Source organism: Xiphophorus couchianus, chromosome 20 (genome assembly GCF_001444195.1).
Source record: "Xiphophorus couchianus chromosome 20, X_couchianus-1.0, whole genome shotgun sequence".
Taxonomy (NCBI): domain Eukaryota; kingdom Metazoa; phylum Chordata; class Actinopteri; order Cyprinodontiformes; family Poeciliidae; genus Xiphophorus; species Xiphophorus couchianus.
Window position 1 is genome coordinate 29,265,398 of NC_040247.1, and position 17,632 is coordinate 29,283,029.

Sequence of the window (17,632 nt, forward strand, 5' to 3'; positions counted from 1 at the left end):
TACTTTTACTTCAGTGAAAAACATGCTTAAGTAGTACTCTAACTTGAGGACTATTTCTGGGTACTCTACCCTTTCAGGCTGTAGTGTAATTTGAGCGTCACGGCAAAAAAAGACCCAACCTTTCAAAACAACAAAATCATACAAACTAACAACTTGAAACATAAGTGAATTTTTTTTCACAGAATTTAACATTTTCTGTTTAAGTTATTATGTTTTAAACTTTGGTTAAATATTTTGGAGTTGCACAGAAGCTTGCAGTAGTTAAATATCTGAGGTTCCCTCGTCGCATGAACGCAACACTTGAGCCGAGCCCACTCGTATTTTTAGCTGCGGCCGCCATTTTGAATTTGTCTCCGTACTTCTTCGGACCTGAGCGACCCGGGACCACAACTCTCGTATTTCAGAACTTTTAATATATCTATAAAAAAAACAACAACTGGTAATTAACATCATACATCGTGTTTATATGCTAATTGTTGTTATTTGGAAACGTTGAAGCTGGAGAGTACATTCTCCGGTAATTACGACATAAACAGCCATCTTAACATTTTAGCTAAGGAGAAGGTCTCGGCCTGTGTTATGTAGCATGTGCTAAAATAAGTTCTGTCGTACAAACCCGTGACAAGTATTAGGAATAGTTCGTTATCCCTGCTTCTAGTTTTTTTGATAACCATAAAGAGTCGTGATCAGTTCATAAATTTACGTTATAGTCAAATTTCCATCACTGCAGGGGGATCGCCCGTAGCTCGTTCCAGCTAGCTTAAAGCTATTTTACACACTTTAGAGTAAGTATGTCATCGCTTTCTTCATTTTGTCTGTTTTTAAACTTTGGTTATTTTCACCAAAGTGGGGCGGCTGTGATCCAGCTGGCCTCGCCATGTACCCAACTACAACTGGGCAAGGTACTAAAGCAAATGTTCCCTCCCTGATGCCAATCCGGTTTGAATAGACATGTTACTTTGAGAGGTAGAACGAGAAAGGCGCGACGTAAACCCGGGGAGTTTTCACGTTACTCGTGTTATTGGGAAGAACATCTTGAGCTCTTCAACGAAATCAAAATCTGCAGGCTGGAGTTCGTTCAGAGCTGCTCTGGTTTGGTCGGGGATCAGTTTCAGTCAACTGATCTGTATGGTGGTGATCAGAACCACAATTGTTTTGTATTTTGTCTATCTGTTTTTATCAATATCCTGAGCTCTCTTGAGAAATAAACTGATACATTAGTACAAAATGGTTTGAGTGGCGACATTATGGGAAAGGCTTATAATTAGTGAAGATGTGAACCACCTGGAAACCTTCAGAACAAGGCCAAACCTGTTCAAGCTGATCTACAGCGCAAAATGGAGGCTCCTAAGTAGCAAAAACATACACGAAATAAATAAGTGACATTTAACAGAGCTGCAGCCTGTCTTAGCATTGCACCTTGATTTTTGTCAAATATTGCTATACCCCAGAGTCAATATCAAGAGTGTATTTCTGCTATAAATGTACCATTTATGTTGAAATGTTCTAGCTGTTTGTGCTGTCTCTCTCCTTCTCTCTCTCTCTCTCTCTCTCTCTTTTTCTCATATTAACCCACTTTCAGTTTGTTGGGAAGTGTTTTTGATTGATTTGTAGGTTTAGAGCCAGCCGTCTCGACCCTCTCTGGGGAGCTCTGGATGTGGATAGTTTGCACCCATCACAATCCGTAGGCAGAAGACTCCATTTCAGCGTTGTTAAGCAGCAGCTGAAAATCACTAGAAGCCCAGATTTCTCTCCCATTTTTTAAAAAAAAAATATATATTGCCACACCGACAAACAAAATGCCCCCAGACACAAGAAGACCCTGAAGATTTTTTTTTTGGCTACACATCAACCCAACTTTTTCCACTTGAGTTTAAAGTTTTTTTTTTTGGTCCTTTCCATTCGTCTGGCTGATTAATTCCCCCTATATATTTCCTCGATTAGTCACTTCATTTATTCATACCAAAAAAAAAAAAAAAAAAAGGACTTTTGCAGCCTCTGTCAGTCCTGTTTAGCAGTCTGGCTGAGATACAGATGTCTCACATCGCCTGAGACCAGGGATCACATAGGAAGACGAGTTTTTCTGGGCGACCTACCCCACTTTTCCTCTTATCTCATGGATCAAGTGTTCCTTCAGGACTCCATATAATTCCGGAGACACCGTACCAGCAGTGCACTCAAGAGGAAGACACCAGCAAAGGCACCTCAGGTAAAGTGGGGCAGTGTGAACCGATGTCAGTTGTAGCTGATAGGTGTCGATGGAATTGCAAAAACTTAAACTAAATTCTGTTGAGAGATGTTCTCTAGCCTAAATGCCCGGCTATGTTGGGGTTATGCATCTCTTGATTTGTAGCCCACATAATAATTAACTTCCTACGATTGCAACAACATGATTGGTTATTTATACAGGAAGAGTAAACCCAGATTTGCTACGATTTAATTCACTGCGATTCAGTATGTTGTTTTCAAACAAATTGTGATGCAGTTCAGTTTGATTGAATATGATAAAAAGTAAATTAGGATGTGAAAACACCGAAATAAGAGTAAATGTAAAATAAAACAAAAATTCTGAGCAATTAAAATATGATAGTTATGAAAAATCTGTCCTGTAGCAGGCGTGCTTATGGGCTGTTTAATAACTAAACTGTAAGCAGGAAAATTGATTTTCTGAATTCTAAGCATTAAAAATCAAACTGTGAACAGTCTAAGGTTTAACCCCAACAGTTCATTAATGGGAAAACATGGCCAAAAACTGGGCTAATAATTCCAACTGGGTAATAGCTTAGCTGTGGTTAAAACTTATAAAAAGAACTAAAATAATCCAAATAACGACAGAACACCTTGTGACAAATCTAAACGGTCCACATTAAATTGTGTGCTGGTCAGCACCATAGAGCAATAAGTTGTTTCTCCATAAAAATAAATCAATAACTTGGTCTTTGTTTTGACACATTTGCCACAGTTTTCTATCCCCCTGCCACCCTAAAAAGTACTAGTCGTCTCAAACACCATAGTAACTCTCCAAGGTCGTCATGGCAGCAGCAGAACGGCCCTACTGACGTTCGTTCGCAAACTTTAATCTGTCATCTGAACAGATTGGATTTTTGAGTCACATTTTAAAACCGATGCACAGAGATTTCCTCCGACGTCCCTTCAAGTCGGAGGAAGTCCATCTGCCATGTAAACACTGGCGGACAGATTCATTATGCGACTCCCTGGTCTGATGCATAACAGGAATAGAAGTAATGAGGGAGCCTTTTTTTTTTCTCTTTGTGATCTCAGGGAGAGTCTCGATCGTTTCAGAAGGGAACCAGCTGCTGGGTCACTGCCGCCTCTTAAGCCTCGTCACGTATTACTATGACCAACCATGGAGACGACTGCTACTTCTTCTACTACTCTACCTGCTCTAAAGTAAGACCAGAGACCTCTGATGCACTCTGCACTTTCATCCTTTGTTTTGAAGCTGATTTGCAATGAGAGCAGAGAAAGTGAGCTTGTTTTTTGTTTTTTTACTGAACAGGGTGACAGCTGCCCATTCCGACACTGTGAGGCTGCCATGGGCAACGAGACTGTCTGCAACCTTTGGCAGGAAGGACGCTGCTTCCGTACTGTCTGCAAGTTTCGCCACATGAAGATCACAGTAAGCCCGGTTTAGCCATCCCTGTCTTTTCATTCCGGTTTCTTTTATACAGGAGCTAGGTTTTAATCTATTTAACGTCTTATAATTAGTGCTTGAAGCCAATGAAGAGTTTTAATCAACTTAACTGTAATGAATTAATTGCATTTTAATCGAAAACCACATATCAATGACGTAAACATTTTCAATTCAAAAGACACTTTTTGCTGCTAAGTTATTGAATAAATAGATGAGCTTAAGAACAAAGATATTTATTGTGCATTCAACCATCTGACTGAAGATGAGTAATATTCTAGGCAGTCAGCTTTCCAATGTTTTATGAACTCCTGATAAAAAATATGGACTGTGGATGCTGGCATTAGCACTGGGGACGTCTGTGGTGCTACTACATGTTTAGCACTGAGATGCTATTTCAGGCTTGAATAGCTTCACTGATAGCAGGGTTTCCCTCAGTGTATTATAAGCCTGGTGGGCCACCAGGCTTTTTTTGTGCCCCACCAGGCATAGCATTGTTCATTTAACTTAGGTTTTTTGTAAATTATTGCCTTTTTAAAATACTTTGTGGTTGGTGTTTAGGTATTAGTCTTCCAATCTTACAAAAATGCATTGCTATCGAGTAATATTTTCAAATTTCCTGTCAACTTTAAAGAAACCTTTACTCACTTTTAGCACAACTTGAACACAATAGTCTTTTCCAGCATCCAATTAGATCGTTTTAAAAAAAAACAAAATTAACCCCCAGCAGCTTCCATCGCTGTTGTTAGTGGATGTTGTTTGTGCATCAGATTTATTGGCATACCAAAAACATGCGAGTACAAAGGTTCCAGTGGGAACTTTAGCACATTAAAAAAAGAATTGCGTTAAAATTTCTAACTCTTTAGTTAACTCATATCAAGTGCAGGGTCTGTCATTAATCACATTCAAAAACCACCTATCGACAAAATAAGCAATATTTTCAAAAACTGTTTCGCTGTTAAATTATTGAATAAATAGACATATGAGCTCAATAACAAAGATTATTGTCTCTAATCTGTTATTTAGGTTCTTCAACCATCAGATTAATGTTGCGGTTGTCACTTGTGCGTCATACCATATTTTTATAATATTTTGACACGTACCAAAACCATGTGTCAAAATAAAAGTGATTAATTGCGTCAGAATCTGTGGAGTTAATAAATCAAAATGAAGGTGTTAAAGCCACAGCCCTTACTAGGGAGGAAAGAGAAGCCGCTTCCTGTAAAACCTGTGCAGAAGCTGTCAGAAGTTTAAAACCTCCAGTAAGTCTTCATGCTTGACTCTGATCCAAACATTACTTCCTTCTCTCCAGCTGGAGTCGGATTGTATGTTTGGTTTCAGACTCCAGGTTTTCTTACAACACAGATTCAGGATTATGGGCTTCTGTAGTTTGGATTATATTAGAAGAAACATTAAAGTAACCCCAAACGAAGATCTTGTCTGCTCACAGTGCCACGTGTGTTTGTGTTTGATCAAAACCAGAAAAACAGGAAGGAAATTCCCTGTTACTGGGAGAACCAGCCCGCTGGCTGCCAGAAACCACACTGTGCCTTCTTCCATGAGAGGCCCCGCTACATAGAGGGCGTCTTTGTCCCTCCTGATAAAGGTAAGTTGAATTTCTTCCCACCAATACGCTCTAAAGAAACGTAGTTCTCTTTAAGTTGACGGCTGCTGTTTTTCCAGTACTGATCAAAAGCGAGGAGCCGCCGCACGAGGAGCCGGCACCGCCGCCAGCTGCCGCTCCGCCCAATGCAGCCAACCCTCAGCTCCGAGGGGTCATCAAGACGGACACACAGGAGGCGGTACCAAGCCCCACACATCCACCCGTGGTCATTAATCCAGCAGATGATGACGAGGATGAAGAAGGTGAGCCCTAGGCTGTTTTACGTTCAGTCCACTGTCTGTTCAGTTAAACACAAAACAACGACATCCATATTTCTATCTGATGAAACAGATTATGAATCCAGTAAAAGCAGCGAGGAGCCAGGAAATAACAGAGTTCTCTTGTGATTCAGCACAAGTTGGACTCATCTATTTAAAAACAATTAAAAAAAGCTGGTTCATAACACCTCAGATCTGTCAACATTTTAAATAACAAGTGCATTCTCTTTGTTTTGTATTTACTGTCTGTATTTTTTGCATTTATGAACAAAATTTGTGTACTGAAGTCATTTTAACCTTGTTTTTGTAGCGTTTGTTTTTAGCAAGACAAATTATTCCCTGTCCAGGGACAACAGCTGAAAAGTAACCTTTTGGCTAAATTTGTTAAATTTACAAAAATGTTAACTAACTTGCATTGTTCCTACCAAAGAAATTAAATTAAATTAATTCCAACACAACTATTTACAAAAACAAGGTACAAAAACGTCCTGTTAGGTGGGAAAGGATTGACGAGGATTACAGTTCAGAATATCCTGACTTGTTTTTTTATTCTTTAGGTTTAGAAAAAGTAACATCCAGGTTTTGTTCTAGCAAGCATAATCTAAAGAATTTTATCAACAGTAATCATGTGACTTCCTAGGGATGATGGAGCCACAGGAACAGTGGTGGATGTTTTGCAATAATGAAGAACCTTCTACTGTTTTGAAGACCACTTAAAAATTTCAAACACCAGACAAAGTCAAAAAACCAACTAATGTTTTAAACGTAGTTCTGAAAATGCATGTTTCGGAAGGTTTCTTATGGGATAATTGCAATAAATTTCTAACATTTTCTTTTTTTCCTCATGATTATATTGAAAACTGTGTGTGTTTTCTGCAATTTTCCGCAAATACCAACATCTCAAAGAATATGGACACCACATACTGTACATCCTATATGATGGATAATTTTTTTTCCTTCAAAATAAAACCTACCAATAGAAATAAATTGACGTTTCTTTAACACTGACGACAAATTTCCTGCAGAAGACATTAAAAAACGTTGTGACCCCCGCACCCCCCAAAGTTATGTGAAATTAGTGCTTCTAAACTCAGTTCAGAGTTTAATTTGCCAGAAATGAAAGCAAAAACGGCTGTTTGGATAGGAAATGTCGCAGAGGCCAGACTGTCACCTGACAATTGGGAGTACATGGCTCTTCGGAAGAGTTTCCATAAACATCAGTCCATTTAGGTCCATTTCACCTTCTGGATGACTGAACACAGACCAGTCAGTTCAGTCCAAGCTGCTCTGCAGAGGCTGGATGACTGGTTTTGTTTGGACAGGCTCTCTTGTTAAACCAGTCCTGTAGACCGGTTCTATATTTTCTCTGTTTGGCAAATATAGAATATAGGTAGTATAAAATAGTGGTATGTTTTGTTTTGAACTGACATCATCTTTTCCTAATCTATTAATCACTTTTAACTTCTGTGTTATCTTGCGGGTCAAAAGTGACCCACTAGCATGTTTAGCTGTAGAAAAAAACCCCCTGAACTATCTTTTTCCAACTTGAAATTTTATGTTTCCATGTGGGCTGTAGACCACTAGGGTACAAGGATTGTCTTACGGGTCATTTCTGACCCGTGAATTCTAAAACCATTTAAACAGCAGAAAAAAGTTTGAAGGTCACACAGAAACTGTCTCTAATACACACACCGACACCTACACACCCGCATATGCACCCACACGCACACATCAAATAAACTGGATTGATGTATGAATTGAACTTGTATTTGACCTGCACCTGCAGCTGACCCCTCACATCACACAAGCTTCCAAACACAACAAAAAACAATCTCAGACATAATAAAAACAAATTCAGTATAGAGGATATAAGGGTGCCCTAAATCAAAATACCCCTGGTTGATTCCTTGCAGAGGCCCATGACCTGTTTCACTGTCCAACAGGTCATGGGCTGTACGTTCACACATACTGTCCTCCACAAGACGTTGAACATCTTATATAATTTTGCAAGATGTTCAACATAAGATGTTGAACAGCTTATGGTCAGGTATGTTCAAAATCTTGGCCATAAGAATTTGTACATCTTGGTTTGCAAGGCGAACATAAATCCTGCAAAATTATTTAACATCCTGCAAAATTATTTTGCAGGATGTTCAAACATAAGATGTTGAACATCTTATGTTCAACATCTTATGTTGCAGACGTCCTTATGTCGAACGTCTTCAAAATTTCATGTTGAAGGATGTTGTATGAGAGAAGTATTTTCATAGTTGGCGTCCTATACAGTATAAAAGAATGAACTGTTCACAAAAAAGTTGCTGACTTGTGTTTTTTCCCTTTCAGTGTAGCTGATTCGGCAGTCGTTACTTTACATTTATATAATTACAATAATAAACTTAAAAAAATTAAAATGATAAACTTTACTGTGTAAAAGAAAACCTATGACAGTTGGTTTGTTGTGAAAAGAAAAGTGTAATATTGTTGATCGTTTTTTTGTGTTGTGTAACAAAAAATACATCATAAAAATGAATTGAATTGATAAATAACAGATTGTTTCATCATGCAAAATAGATTTTGGATTTCAAATTCAAGTAAGCTGCTTTATTTTGGGGCTTTTGGTAGGGCGGGTCATTTTTGACCCGTAGGACAAGGGGAGTAAACTGTTAAGATCGCACGAAGGTTAAACAACGTCTTCCTGCTCCGATTCTGACCGCTCGGCTCTTTGCGTTTCAGACCAGTTCTCGGAGGAGGGAGAGGATGGCAAGGTCGGTCCTTCACCTAGGAAGATGGCTAGATCAGGTGAGACCAAGCTCCGCAGCCCTGACCCCACGGCTGAAGGCCCGGGAAAGGTCACGAGGGTCGTGCTTTGTCCAGGAGAGCCGCTGAACTTTGGCGTGAGCACCTTGGAGGAGATCCGGCTGAGGAAGGCATTGAAGTCCAGCATGAAGAGGGCGGGTTACCCCCTCCAGAGCGCCGACACCTCCACCAACGGAGAGAAGGAGAACTGCCTGGCATCGTACCGGCCCGCCCACTCACAGTTTGGAGGTGAGCAACAACTGCTCTTCCTCTACCCTCAGCTTTTACCCTGGAACCATCAGCAGTTACTTTAGCCTCGGATAATTCAGGCCTCGGAAATCCGAAGAAAAAAGTTCTACGTTTCAGAATGATGCTTCTGATGAAGTTTAAGTTCTATATTTAGTTATTTTTTTAATTTTCCTGTCTGTCACCATTTACATATCACTGTAAATTCCAATCAAGAGCCAGTAGAGAACCACTTACGTTCAGATCAGTGATCTTCTGCTGTGTGTTTAATGTCAGGCGCTGTTGTTTTTGAAGAGCCTGAGCGACCCAGAGGCAGGGTGGCTGAACGGCTGGGGCGAAGGGCGCCCCCTGCAGGTGGGTTTGGAGCTCCTGCTGCTGTTGCTGCTGATGCTTCCTGTTTCACATGGTGCTAGTTCCATTTTGAAGCTCCTGGTTTGGTTCTGCTTCAGATTTTCAAAGCGGGGGACAGATTACAATAAAGAAGAGTCTGGCTGAGCGTTTGGGCAGAATTGTTGATGAAGAGGAGCCGCCGGTCAACACTCAGAAAGGTGAGCAGGGAAATGCACTGGTTGAGGTGTCTGAAAATGTTCTGTTTGTCACGTGTTTTAAAGCTCAGACGTGTTTTTGCTGGTTTTGGCTTATTCACGTTGCCTTCTAGTAATCACTACCAGCATCATTTAATTCTTCTTACAATATTTTGAGGAAGTTGCACCTGCTTACAAAAGGAGCAGTCAGAGGTCAAGCTAAAAACAAGCATGCAGTCTGTGCTTCCTTACTGCAAATCCTGCTGCTGATTCAGTCAGATTACTGATATTCTTCCTGTGGCAACGTGTTACATAGGTTGAGGTCAGATCAACAAACTCTTTTTTTTCTTTTCTTCTTCAGCCTTGAAACCGATCAAAGAAAGACTTGGGCTGGTTCCACCTATCAGAGGTGCTCATGGAGGTAAGACTAGAGCCACCACTTCTCCTCTTACTCATGTTGGAAGTTACAAACCCTTCCCACGTTTCTCCAGCTGAGGCCAACCCAGTGTCTACCAAAGCTCCCGATCGGATCCGCATCAAAACTCTAGAAGAGATCAGACAGGCCAAGGCCGGCAGCCAGAAGGACGTTCCTGCAGCCGACGCAGCGGAAACCACCAAAACAGAACCGGTCAGGGCTGCCAAGGCGACCAAGAGATCCATCACTCTAACAGACGCCCCCATCGGCCACGTTAAAACCTTCTCTGAGATCATTCGAGAGAAGAAGATGAAGCAGGAGGAGGAACAGAACCAGAACCCCAACCCGATGAAGGCAGAGCACCCAGAGGAGAAGGCTCCAGCCAAGTGCCCGGGGCCGACGGACGCTGCTGACGTGGAGAAGGTGAGAGTGAAGACACTGGAGGAAATCCGCAGGGAGAAAGCAGCCAGGGTCCAGGCCCAGCAGACCACCGACAGCCCCGACCCCGATTACAGCGCCGCAAAGAGGCCACATCTGCTGCGGGTCAAGAAGTCCCCAACCCAACGTAAGAAACACAAAGCAGATCTGGCCCGCCACCGCTTAATAGAGCCTTCAGGGTAGCATTTGTGTACATACGTATTACTTTATTAATCGGATAAAAGCCATTTTTATCTATTTACTGCCAAATTACGGAAGTTAGTCCCTCTATTTTTTTGTGGAATTTCACAGAAATTCACACAAAATCAACAAGAACGCCACACGTTTTGTGAGGGGTTTTTTTTGGTGCGAATTTTCCACTAAAACATTGTGTTTAAGCAGAGTTGGGTAGTTGAGTAACTTGTTTGAAAAAATATACTTTTAGGAGTATTCTTACTATGCTGTACTTTTTACTTTTACTTGAGTTATTTTATTATGACATATTGCTCTTATTTGAGTAAAATTTCTGGATTCTCTACCCACTGAATGAAGAACAAACATATTTTTACCAAACACAGACACGCCTGAAGTTTTTGTTAAAGTTTCAGAATTGAAAGAAACTGATTTGGGAAACGTTGTGATTTTGATATTTATTTTATTTTAATTTCAGTCTTTGCACATAACTTTATATTTTGGTCCATGTGATGATGTAAGTTTTAAAACATTATCATGTTAAATGATTGATGTTTTAATTAGTAACTCTGCACTTGAGTCGCCTTTTTGCCAAATCACAAATATCGCAAAGTTTCTTGCAAATATTTAATTGACGACACAAAAGCAGTAATTTCTGATTTTTGTAAAAATCACAAAAACAATTGTAAAATCCAGAAAGTGACTGATCAGTGTGAAAACATGCTTAATATTATTTCACTTCAAGAGGAACTTATTGAATGCAGACAGCTTTTTTATTAATATTTTAACAATCTGTTAGTGGTTTTATCAACATGTCTTGGCACTACCGGCCCTTTAAGAACATTCATGATCTTAATATGACCCAAAATGAAAATGTGGCAGATATGGAGGATAATTCCAGCTGATTTTGTTACGTTTTCTCCTGTGTGATAGAAAGCAACACGGCAGGTGAAAGGAGCGCTGAACCAGCAGAGAGGCCGGCGAAAGCTGCAGCATCTCCTGCTCAGGTATGTCTGGTCCTTCAGCGCCTTCGTCTGATTGGCTGCTGCTCTGCCAGGCGTGAAGTAACGGAAACTTCCCGTCTGTGCAGGCCTCCGATATCAAGGTGAAGACTTTTGAGGAGATCATGCAGGAGAAACGCCTCCGCAGACAGGAGCAGGAGGGGCAGGCCAAAAGCCCTGCCGAGGCCGATTCGTCTCAGAAGCAGAGCGCCAGCAGCACCAGCAGCGCCCTCAAGAGGAAGACCCCTACCACGACCTGTCAGTCCCTGGCAGAGCCCCCGCCGCCTTCCAGAGTCTCAATTCGGAAACTCATCTCCCTAAAACCGCGAGCACCATCGCCTCCGAAGAGGACAGCTTCTCCTGGCCCCCAAACCGTTGCCATGGCAATGGCGCTCTCAGACTCACCAAAGCAGAGCTCCACAGACTTCCTGGACAAAACCAAAAGAGGCACCGTCTCACAGCCGTCTGCACTGATAACGAGGGAGTCGAGTCAGCCTGCAGAACTCCTGGCAGACTCTAATCAGACCAAAACCTTGGAGCATCCAGGCAGCTGCAAAGGTGAGACGAGACAGAACTGGACTTTCTCTGTTTGATTAGAGCAAGCGTAACCTGCTGGGATCAGGACTGAGTTTAATCCAAATCCTCTAAATTTAGATTAAACTATTCAAAACTGTTGGGGTGTGGGGTGGGGGAGAAACAAATAACAGATTATGTTCTCTGTCCAGACAAATCTGTTTCCTGTCCTGGTCTGTCACCGATCGTTTTACAGAGGAATCATTAACGTGATCAGACATGCATGACAAATATACACACCTTCTGTGTGCACAATTATTAGGCAGGTCTTCTTTCTGAGGATTATATCCTCCACTCAGTTGATCTGAAATATTAATGAACCCCAAACATGGATGTGTATATTATAAAAACACAAAATCTTAGCAAGTATGTTTGTCTACTTTCTACTGCAGATATCTTAGTATACCTGAAATAAGACAGAACTAACTTACAAGTAACTTTTCAGTAAGATTTAGAAGTTGTTTTCAGTAAATAATTCCATAATATTGATGAACAATTTCTACTTCCATTTGCTGATTATTTCACTTTTAATAAGACATTTTCCCACGTTATAAGTTAAATAATCTGCCATGGAGCTAGTACAATCAATGTTAAGGAATTTTTTTACTTGGCTGGACAAAACAAGTGTTTGCAAGTAAGTTTTAGAAAGCTTGGTGACCTCTGGTGGACGGAAAGCTGGTTGCAGTCTGAACATGTGTAGAATCTACTATAAAAAACAGTTAGGAGAAGAGAAGCACTTCTATTTCCATCCCTTAATGTGTTTTTTTGTTTGTTTTTCATTTTGTTGCAGTGAGGCCTAAGCTGAATGTGAAGCCATCAGTGGTGAAGCCTGTAGGGCAGGTGAAGCCGCCTCCGAAGAAGAGAGGAGTGGAGGGTTCTGCTATTGCAGCTGTGAAACCCATGAACAGCTCCACCGCTGCTCAGCAGGTAGACTGCTCCCACTTATGGCTGAGCTATGCATAATTCATGATAATACCGGTGAAAAAAATATATAAATTTATCGGGACATGCTAATGACCTTAAAGCTAGAAATCAAAACAGTCAGTCATTGCTTCATCGGAAATGTCCGTGATAGATGATTGTGATTATATCTGAATGTTCCTGTGTTTAGAACATTTGTCATTATCTCAAATCAGCCATTTTACAGTTGAATTCACTGACACTCTGCCAATTTTCCCCTTCCAGTCTTCAAACAAAGAGGTCCAGCCAATGTCTGCTGTGCCGCCCACCCCCAGCACCCAGAGGGACGAGCTTCAGACAGTTCCTGTCTTCACGCAGATTCAGGGTCAAGACATCAAGGCAGGCGCCAGTGGAGATGCAGTCAGAGACACCTGGCCGGTTCCACAAAGGTAAGTTCACACCAAGGCTGCTTTCTCACCAGAACTGTTTAGTCCACTTTAATCCAACTCCATTCCGTCTGTCTGGAAAGTCTGGTTGGTTTGTTGCGCAGTCAAACTTTGATCCAGACCAAAAAAGTGAACTCTGGTTCGCCTAAAACCCTAGCCCTGGATTCGGTTAAAGTGAACTCTGGTGTGGTTAGAATGCACATGTGAACACCATGCGGCCCGGAAACCACAGCAATGAAAATAGAACAAACATTGCAATTTTGGTCACCAATTAAAGCGAGTCTACTGGACTGTCAGATGTGAAAACACACTCACTCTTCAGTGAAATATCTATTTTATCAGAGGTGATGCTGTACACAGGACTAGGCCGAATGTTTTTGAAGCTGAATGCTAATCTGAGCTGTACCTTTGCTTTTGTGGTAATAAATGCTCAGTAAAATATTCTATAATTGGAAGTTTATTCAGTCAGAAGATATATATAATATTTTTTACTATCCATATCATTTAAAAAAAATAATCCCATTTTAAAGCTGTATTTTGTTACATAAAATGTATTTTAAATATTTGTTAAAATTGTTATGTCGTGATACTATAAGAGAGATAATCTGTGAAATATTAGCTCCTCTCTGTGCTATTATTTCAGTCTGAAGAAATGCATCACTCCCAACTGAAAACAACCAATCAGAGCCAGGAGGAGGGGCTTAATGCTGTCAATCAATCCTGTTCAATGTGCTAATGGCAAAGAAATACACAGTGTTCCAAATTATTATGCAAATTGTAGTTAAGTGTCATAAAGATACATTTTTTTGTTGTGCTATTACATTTCTAGATGGGATTATGTGTCAGGGCTCTTTGAATCACTCTAATTAATTTCAGAGAGCTGGTTGATTAGTTTGTCTGGTGAGCTCAATTAAAGGAAATCTACTGAAGAAGGATGTTCCACATTATTAAGCAGGCCACAGGTTTTATGCAATATGGGAAAGAGAAAGGATCTCTCTGCTGCTGAAAATCATCAGATAGTGTAGTGCTGTATGACACGGTATGAAAACATTAGATATTTAATGAAAACTCATCGTACTGTGACAAGATTTGTGGCTGATTCTGAACACAGATGGGTTTGTACAGATAAAGACATAATGAGGAAAGTTTCTGTTAGACAAATTCATCGGATTAAGAGAGCAGCTGTTAAAATGCCCTTACAAAGCAGCAAACAGGTATTTGAAGCTGCTGGTGCTTCTGGAGCCTCAAGGTGGAGGATCCTCCAGAGGCTTGCGGTGCATGAAGCTACTATTGGGCCCCTAACCAGAGCTCACAAGCAGAAACGGTGGCAGTGGGCCCTGCTGTACATGAAGATTAATTGTTCACTGATGATTGCTGTGCAACCCTGGATGGTCCAGATGGACGCAGTAGTGGATTGGTGGTGGATGGTGGATGGCCACCACGTCCCAACATGGCTGTGACGTCAGCAAGGAGGTGGTGGAGTCATGCTGTGGGCCAAAATCATGGGGAGAGAATCATTGGTCGGCCCCTTCAGAGTGAAAATGACCTCAGCAAAATATATGGACTTTCTACCTGGTCACTTTCTTTCATGGTACAAAAAGAAGAGCCGTACCTTCAGTAGCAAAATCATCTTCATGCAAGACAATGCACCATCTCATGCTGCAAGCAATACCACTGTATCATTGGCTGCTATGGGCATAAAAGTGGAGAAACTCATGGTGTGGTCACCATCCTCCTCTGACCTCAACCCTATTGAGAACCTTTGGAGTTTCCTCAAGCAGAAGATCTGAGGGTGGAATGCAGTTCATATCAAACCAGCAGCTCTGGGAAGATTTTCTGACATCCTGCAAAGAAATTCAAGCAGAAACTTTCCACAAACTCACAAGTTCAATGGATGTAAGAATTGTGCAGGTGATATCAAAGAAGGTCCTATGTTAACATGTAACTTGGTCTATTAAGATGTTTTTGATTGAAGTAGCTTTTGATTTTAGTACATGTGACCACTTAATGCTGCACATTCAAAGAATGAATGTTTGAGGTTCTTTATAATCCATAAAATGTTTAGAAAATCTGCTGTGCATAATAATTTGGAACAGTGCATTTTGAGTATTTTATTTTTGAAAAAAAATACTGGGGAGCATTGTTCAGTAAAATTTGATTTACACTGTAATAGTTCATGACTTTAAAATTATACTGACCATCATTTGCACTGACCATTTAAGAAAATCTGAGAAAATATCACTTGCATAATAATTTGGAACACGGTGTACCTTGCTGTTCCATTAAACAGTGGACAACAGTGGCTATGCTAACTAGCCTTAGCATTCATGGCAGACTATGTAATTGTGACCCTGCTGTAGAGCACCAGAGAGAAAGGGACAGGAGTGAGCATGAGAGTGACTGACAGCACTAAGACCCTCCTCCTGGCTCTGATTGGTTGTTTCTAACTGAGTTGTATATTTCTGCTGTTACTACTGGGAGAAGGGAGTGGAGCTTGATTTATTTATTTATTTTAATCACACTATCTGTCTCATAATATAATGTCACAACATTATGACAATTTTAACAAATATGTAGAAAGAAAAACATTGTTTCTAAGTTGCATACTACAGAGAGATGGTTACCTACCTTCCACCATCTCAAAGGATCAACACGGATCCTCCGGACGTCAGATTGTTACTTCATGAACATGAACAAGGCAGCCTCCCTTCTTTCATTTCAGTCCCGTCGTCAGAAGTCCCACCCAGCCCAGGGCACGCAGATCCAGTGCGGCGGCATCCCGCACCGCCTCCACCTCCAACCCTGACGCCGCCGGCTCCTCGGTGGACGACTTCGAGGATCTGATCAACCAGTTCACCGATGACCACCTGGAGGGCGACGTGGATCCGGCCATCGGAGAGGACGACCTGCTGCAGGAGCTGTCAGAAATGATCGACAGCTGAGAGAGAACCGGCGAGTCGGAGATGCGTCGTAAAGAATTCAGCTCATTTCACGTATTACCTTCACGTTTGTCACATTTTAGACGACGTCTCTCGCACACCATTCTGTCGGATGCTCTGCCGTGTGAAAATCTGCAGACTTGGATTGTGTGGGAACATTCTCCCAACTTCTTTGCATCTGACAAGTTCCAGAAGAAAGAAAAGGAAATGTTTATAGGAGCTGCAGTATGTCAGAAATTGATGGAGGAAAGCAGCGTTTTAGCCGGGGAGTCTTATCTGTATACTGTGTATGCAAGCTGGATATAGAACTAATGAACATAGGGGCACTTCTGCTGGTGTATTTTTCTGTTGTGTATGTCTAGGTGGATTCCTCCACTTCCTGTATTATGAGTTACAATTCTGCCCAGGTTCCCTGTGATCAGAGTTAGCATGCAAGTGGAATTCCTCCTGCCGTTTGTCACGGGTGGATTTGATCATGTTGGACTGAGACGTCTCGTCCTGAACACTTAGAAAAACCCAATCCTTGCCGAGATCCTCAGCACTCTGCATACTTTAATAATGAATACCTCAGGGAGTCTTTGTGGTGTTTCTAAGTTCTGTAGAAGAAAACACTTCTATTTCTTTTCTTTTTTTAAAAATATTGATGTATTCTGGTAGATGATATACTGGTTTTACGATCCTTATGTGTGATTGCTCCTCCATGACGCTTTGTCATGATCTTAAAATCATCTATGTAAATAAAAAACACTTTTACTGACAAGTTGGAGCAGTATTGGTTTGGATTCAGTTTATTTAAAATTCACTGCGGTCACCTTGGCACTATGTGCCTATGTTAATACACCTCCAACTTTATTTTGTTTCCTCAATAAAAGATTGGGAAAAAAATTGGAATTTGAACTTCATGTTAACCAAGTTGGTCAACACATTTTCTCTGTGGTTTTTCCCATCTTCCAAAACTAAAAAAATCCTCATTAAACAGATGCATTTCAAAAAATTACAATGTGTTCAAAAACAAAAAAGGATTTCAGTAATTACCAATGACTAAGGTAAAAATGTCCTTCTTTTTGATAACCCAAGCTACTAACTGGAGGCTTTATCACAACTACTACAGAGTTGAAAGTCTAAACATGAAATTTACAGAGGTGATGCAGTTTAGTAGAAATAGAAATGCCAAAGAGAAATGAATATAGAGGAAAAAAGAAACACAAGGACTAAAACTATATTGAAACATTTTGCCACCTAAACATTTTGCCACTTATTTCCTAAAATAATATTGTTTGACAGAAGTGTGTGTTTTTTTTTTTGTCTCTTTCTTGCGTAAAACATGTTTTAGAAAGAGAAGTGCTATATTTGTCCTTGTTTTTGGTCAAAATTCTGTTTTAGGAAAGTGGGGATTTGCATTAGAATAGGGAAAACATGGAATATTTTTGTGCTTTTTTGTCTTAACAACTCTAACAGATTTTTTTATATGACTCAAAAATGGCAATAAAAACCATGGAATTGCGTGAACCCATCAGAATTTGTAATTTTTTGCCAAAGACACTGGCATTACAGAAAAGTTCTTCTTTTTTATATTGAAGTATCACAACAAATATCGCATCACTTGCAACAACCAGTTACAGAAAATAGTCCAAAAACTCTTACTTTATT

At 40.6% G+C, this 17,632-nt stretch overlaps 1 protein-coding gene across 3 annotated transcripts; it reads left to right on the forward strand.

The window, feature by feature from the left end:
• The first annotated feature begins 334 nt into the window (after positions 1-334).
• On the forward strand, positions 335-16,863 carry zc3h11a (zinc finger CCCH-type containing 11A). 3 transcript variants are annotated; one of them, XM_028002279.1, is made up of 18 exons: positions 341-439; positions 731-785; positions 2,138-2,209; positions 3,283-3,411; positions 3,521-3,640; positions 5,135-5,258; positions 5,336-5,518; positions 8,267-8,332; positions 8,408-8,578; positions 8,852-8,929; positions 9,025-9,123; positions 9,461-9,520; positions 9,591-10,079; positions 11,057-11,130; positions 11,214-11,682; positions 12,488-12,624; positions 12,883-13,046; positions 15,766-16,863. In XM_028002279.1, the coding sequence occupies exons 4-18, from the start codon at positions 3,358-3,360 to the stop codon at positions 15,983-15,985; spliced, it is 2,508 nt and encodes an 835-aa protein (XP_027858080.1). In that variant the 5' UTR covers positions 341-439; positions 731-785; positions 2,138-2,209; positions 3,283-3,357; the 3' UTR covers positions 15,986-16,863. The 3 variants fall into 3 exon arrangements, with proteins under 3 accessions (XP_027858081.1, XP_027858080.1, XP_027858079.1); XM_028002280.1 differs by lacking the exon at positions 731-785 and having other exon boundaries at positions 335-439; XM_028002278.1 differs by having other exon boundaries at positions 731-2,209.
• Positions 16,864-17,632: the final 769 nt, after the last annotated feature.

Bases quoted from the DNA above. Each gene is read 5' to 3' on its own strand.
- zc3h11a (XM_028002280.1), top strand. From the start codon at position 3,358: ATGACCAACCATGGAGACGACTGCTACTTCTTCTACTACTCTACCTGC. The intron at 9,521-9,590 runs GTAAGACTAGAG...ACGTTTCTCCAG, and splicing joins TATCAGAGGTGCTCATGGAG to CTGAGGCCAACCCAGTGTCT. The intron at 11,683-12,487 runs GTGAGACGAGAC...ATTTTGTTGCAG, and splicing joins GCATCCAGGCAGCTGCAAAG to TGAGGCCTAAGCTGAATGTG.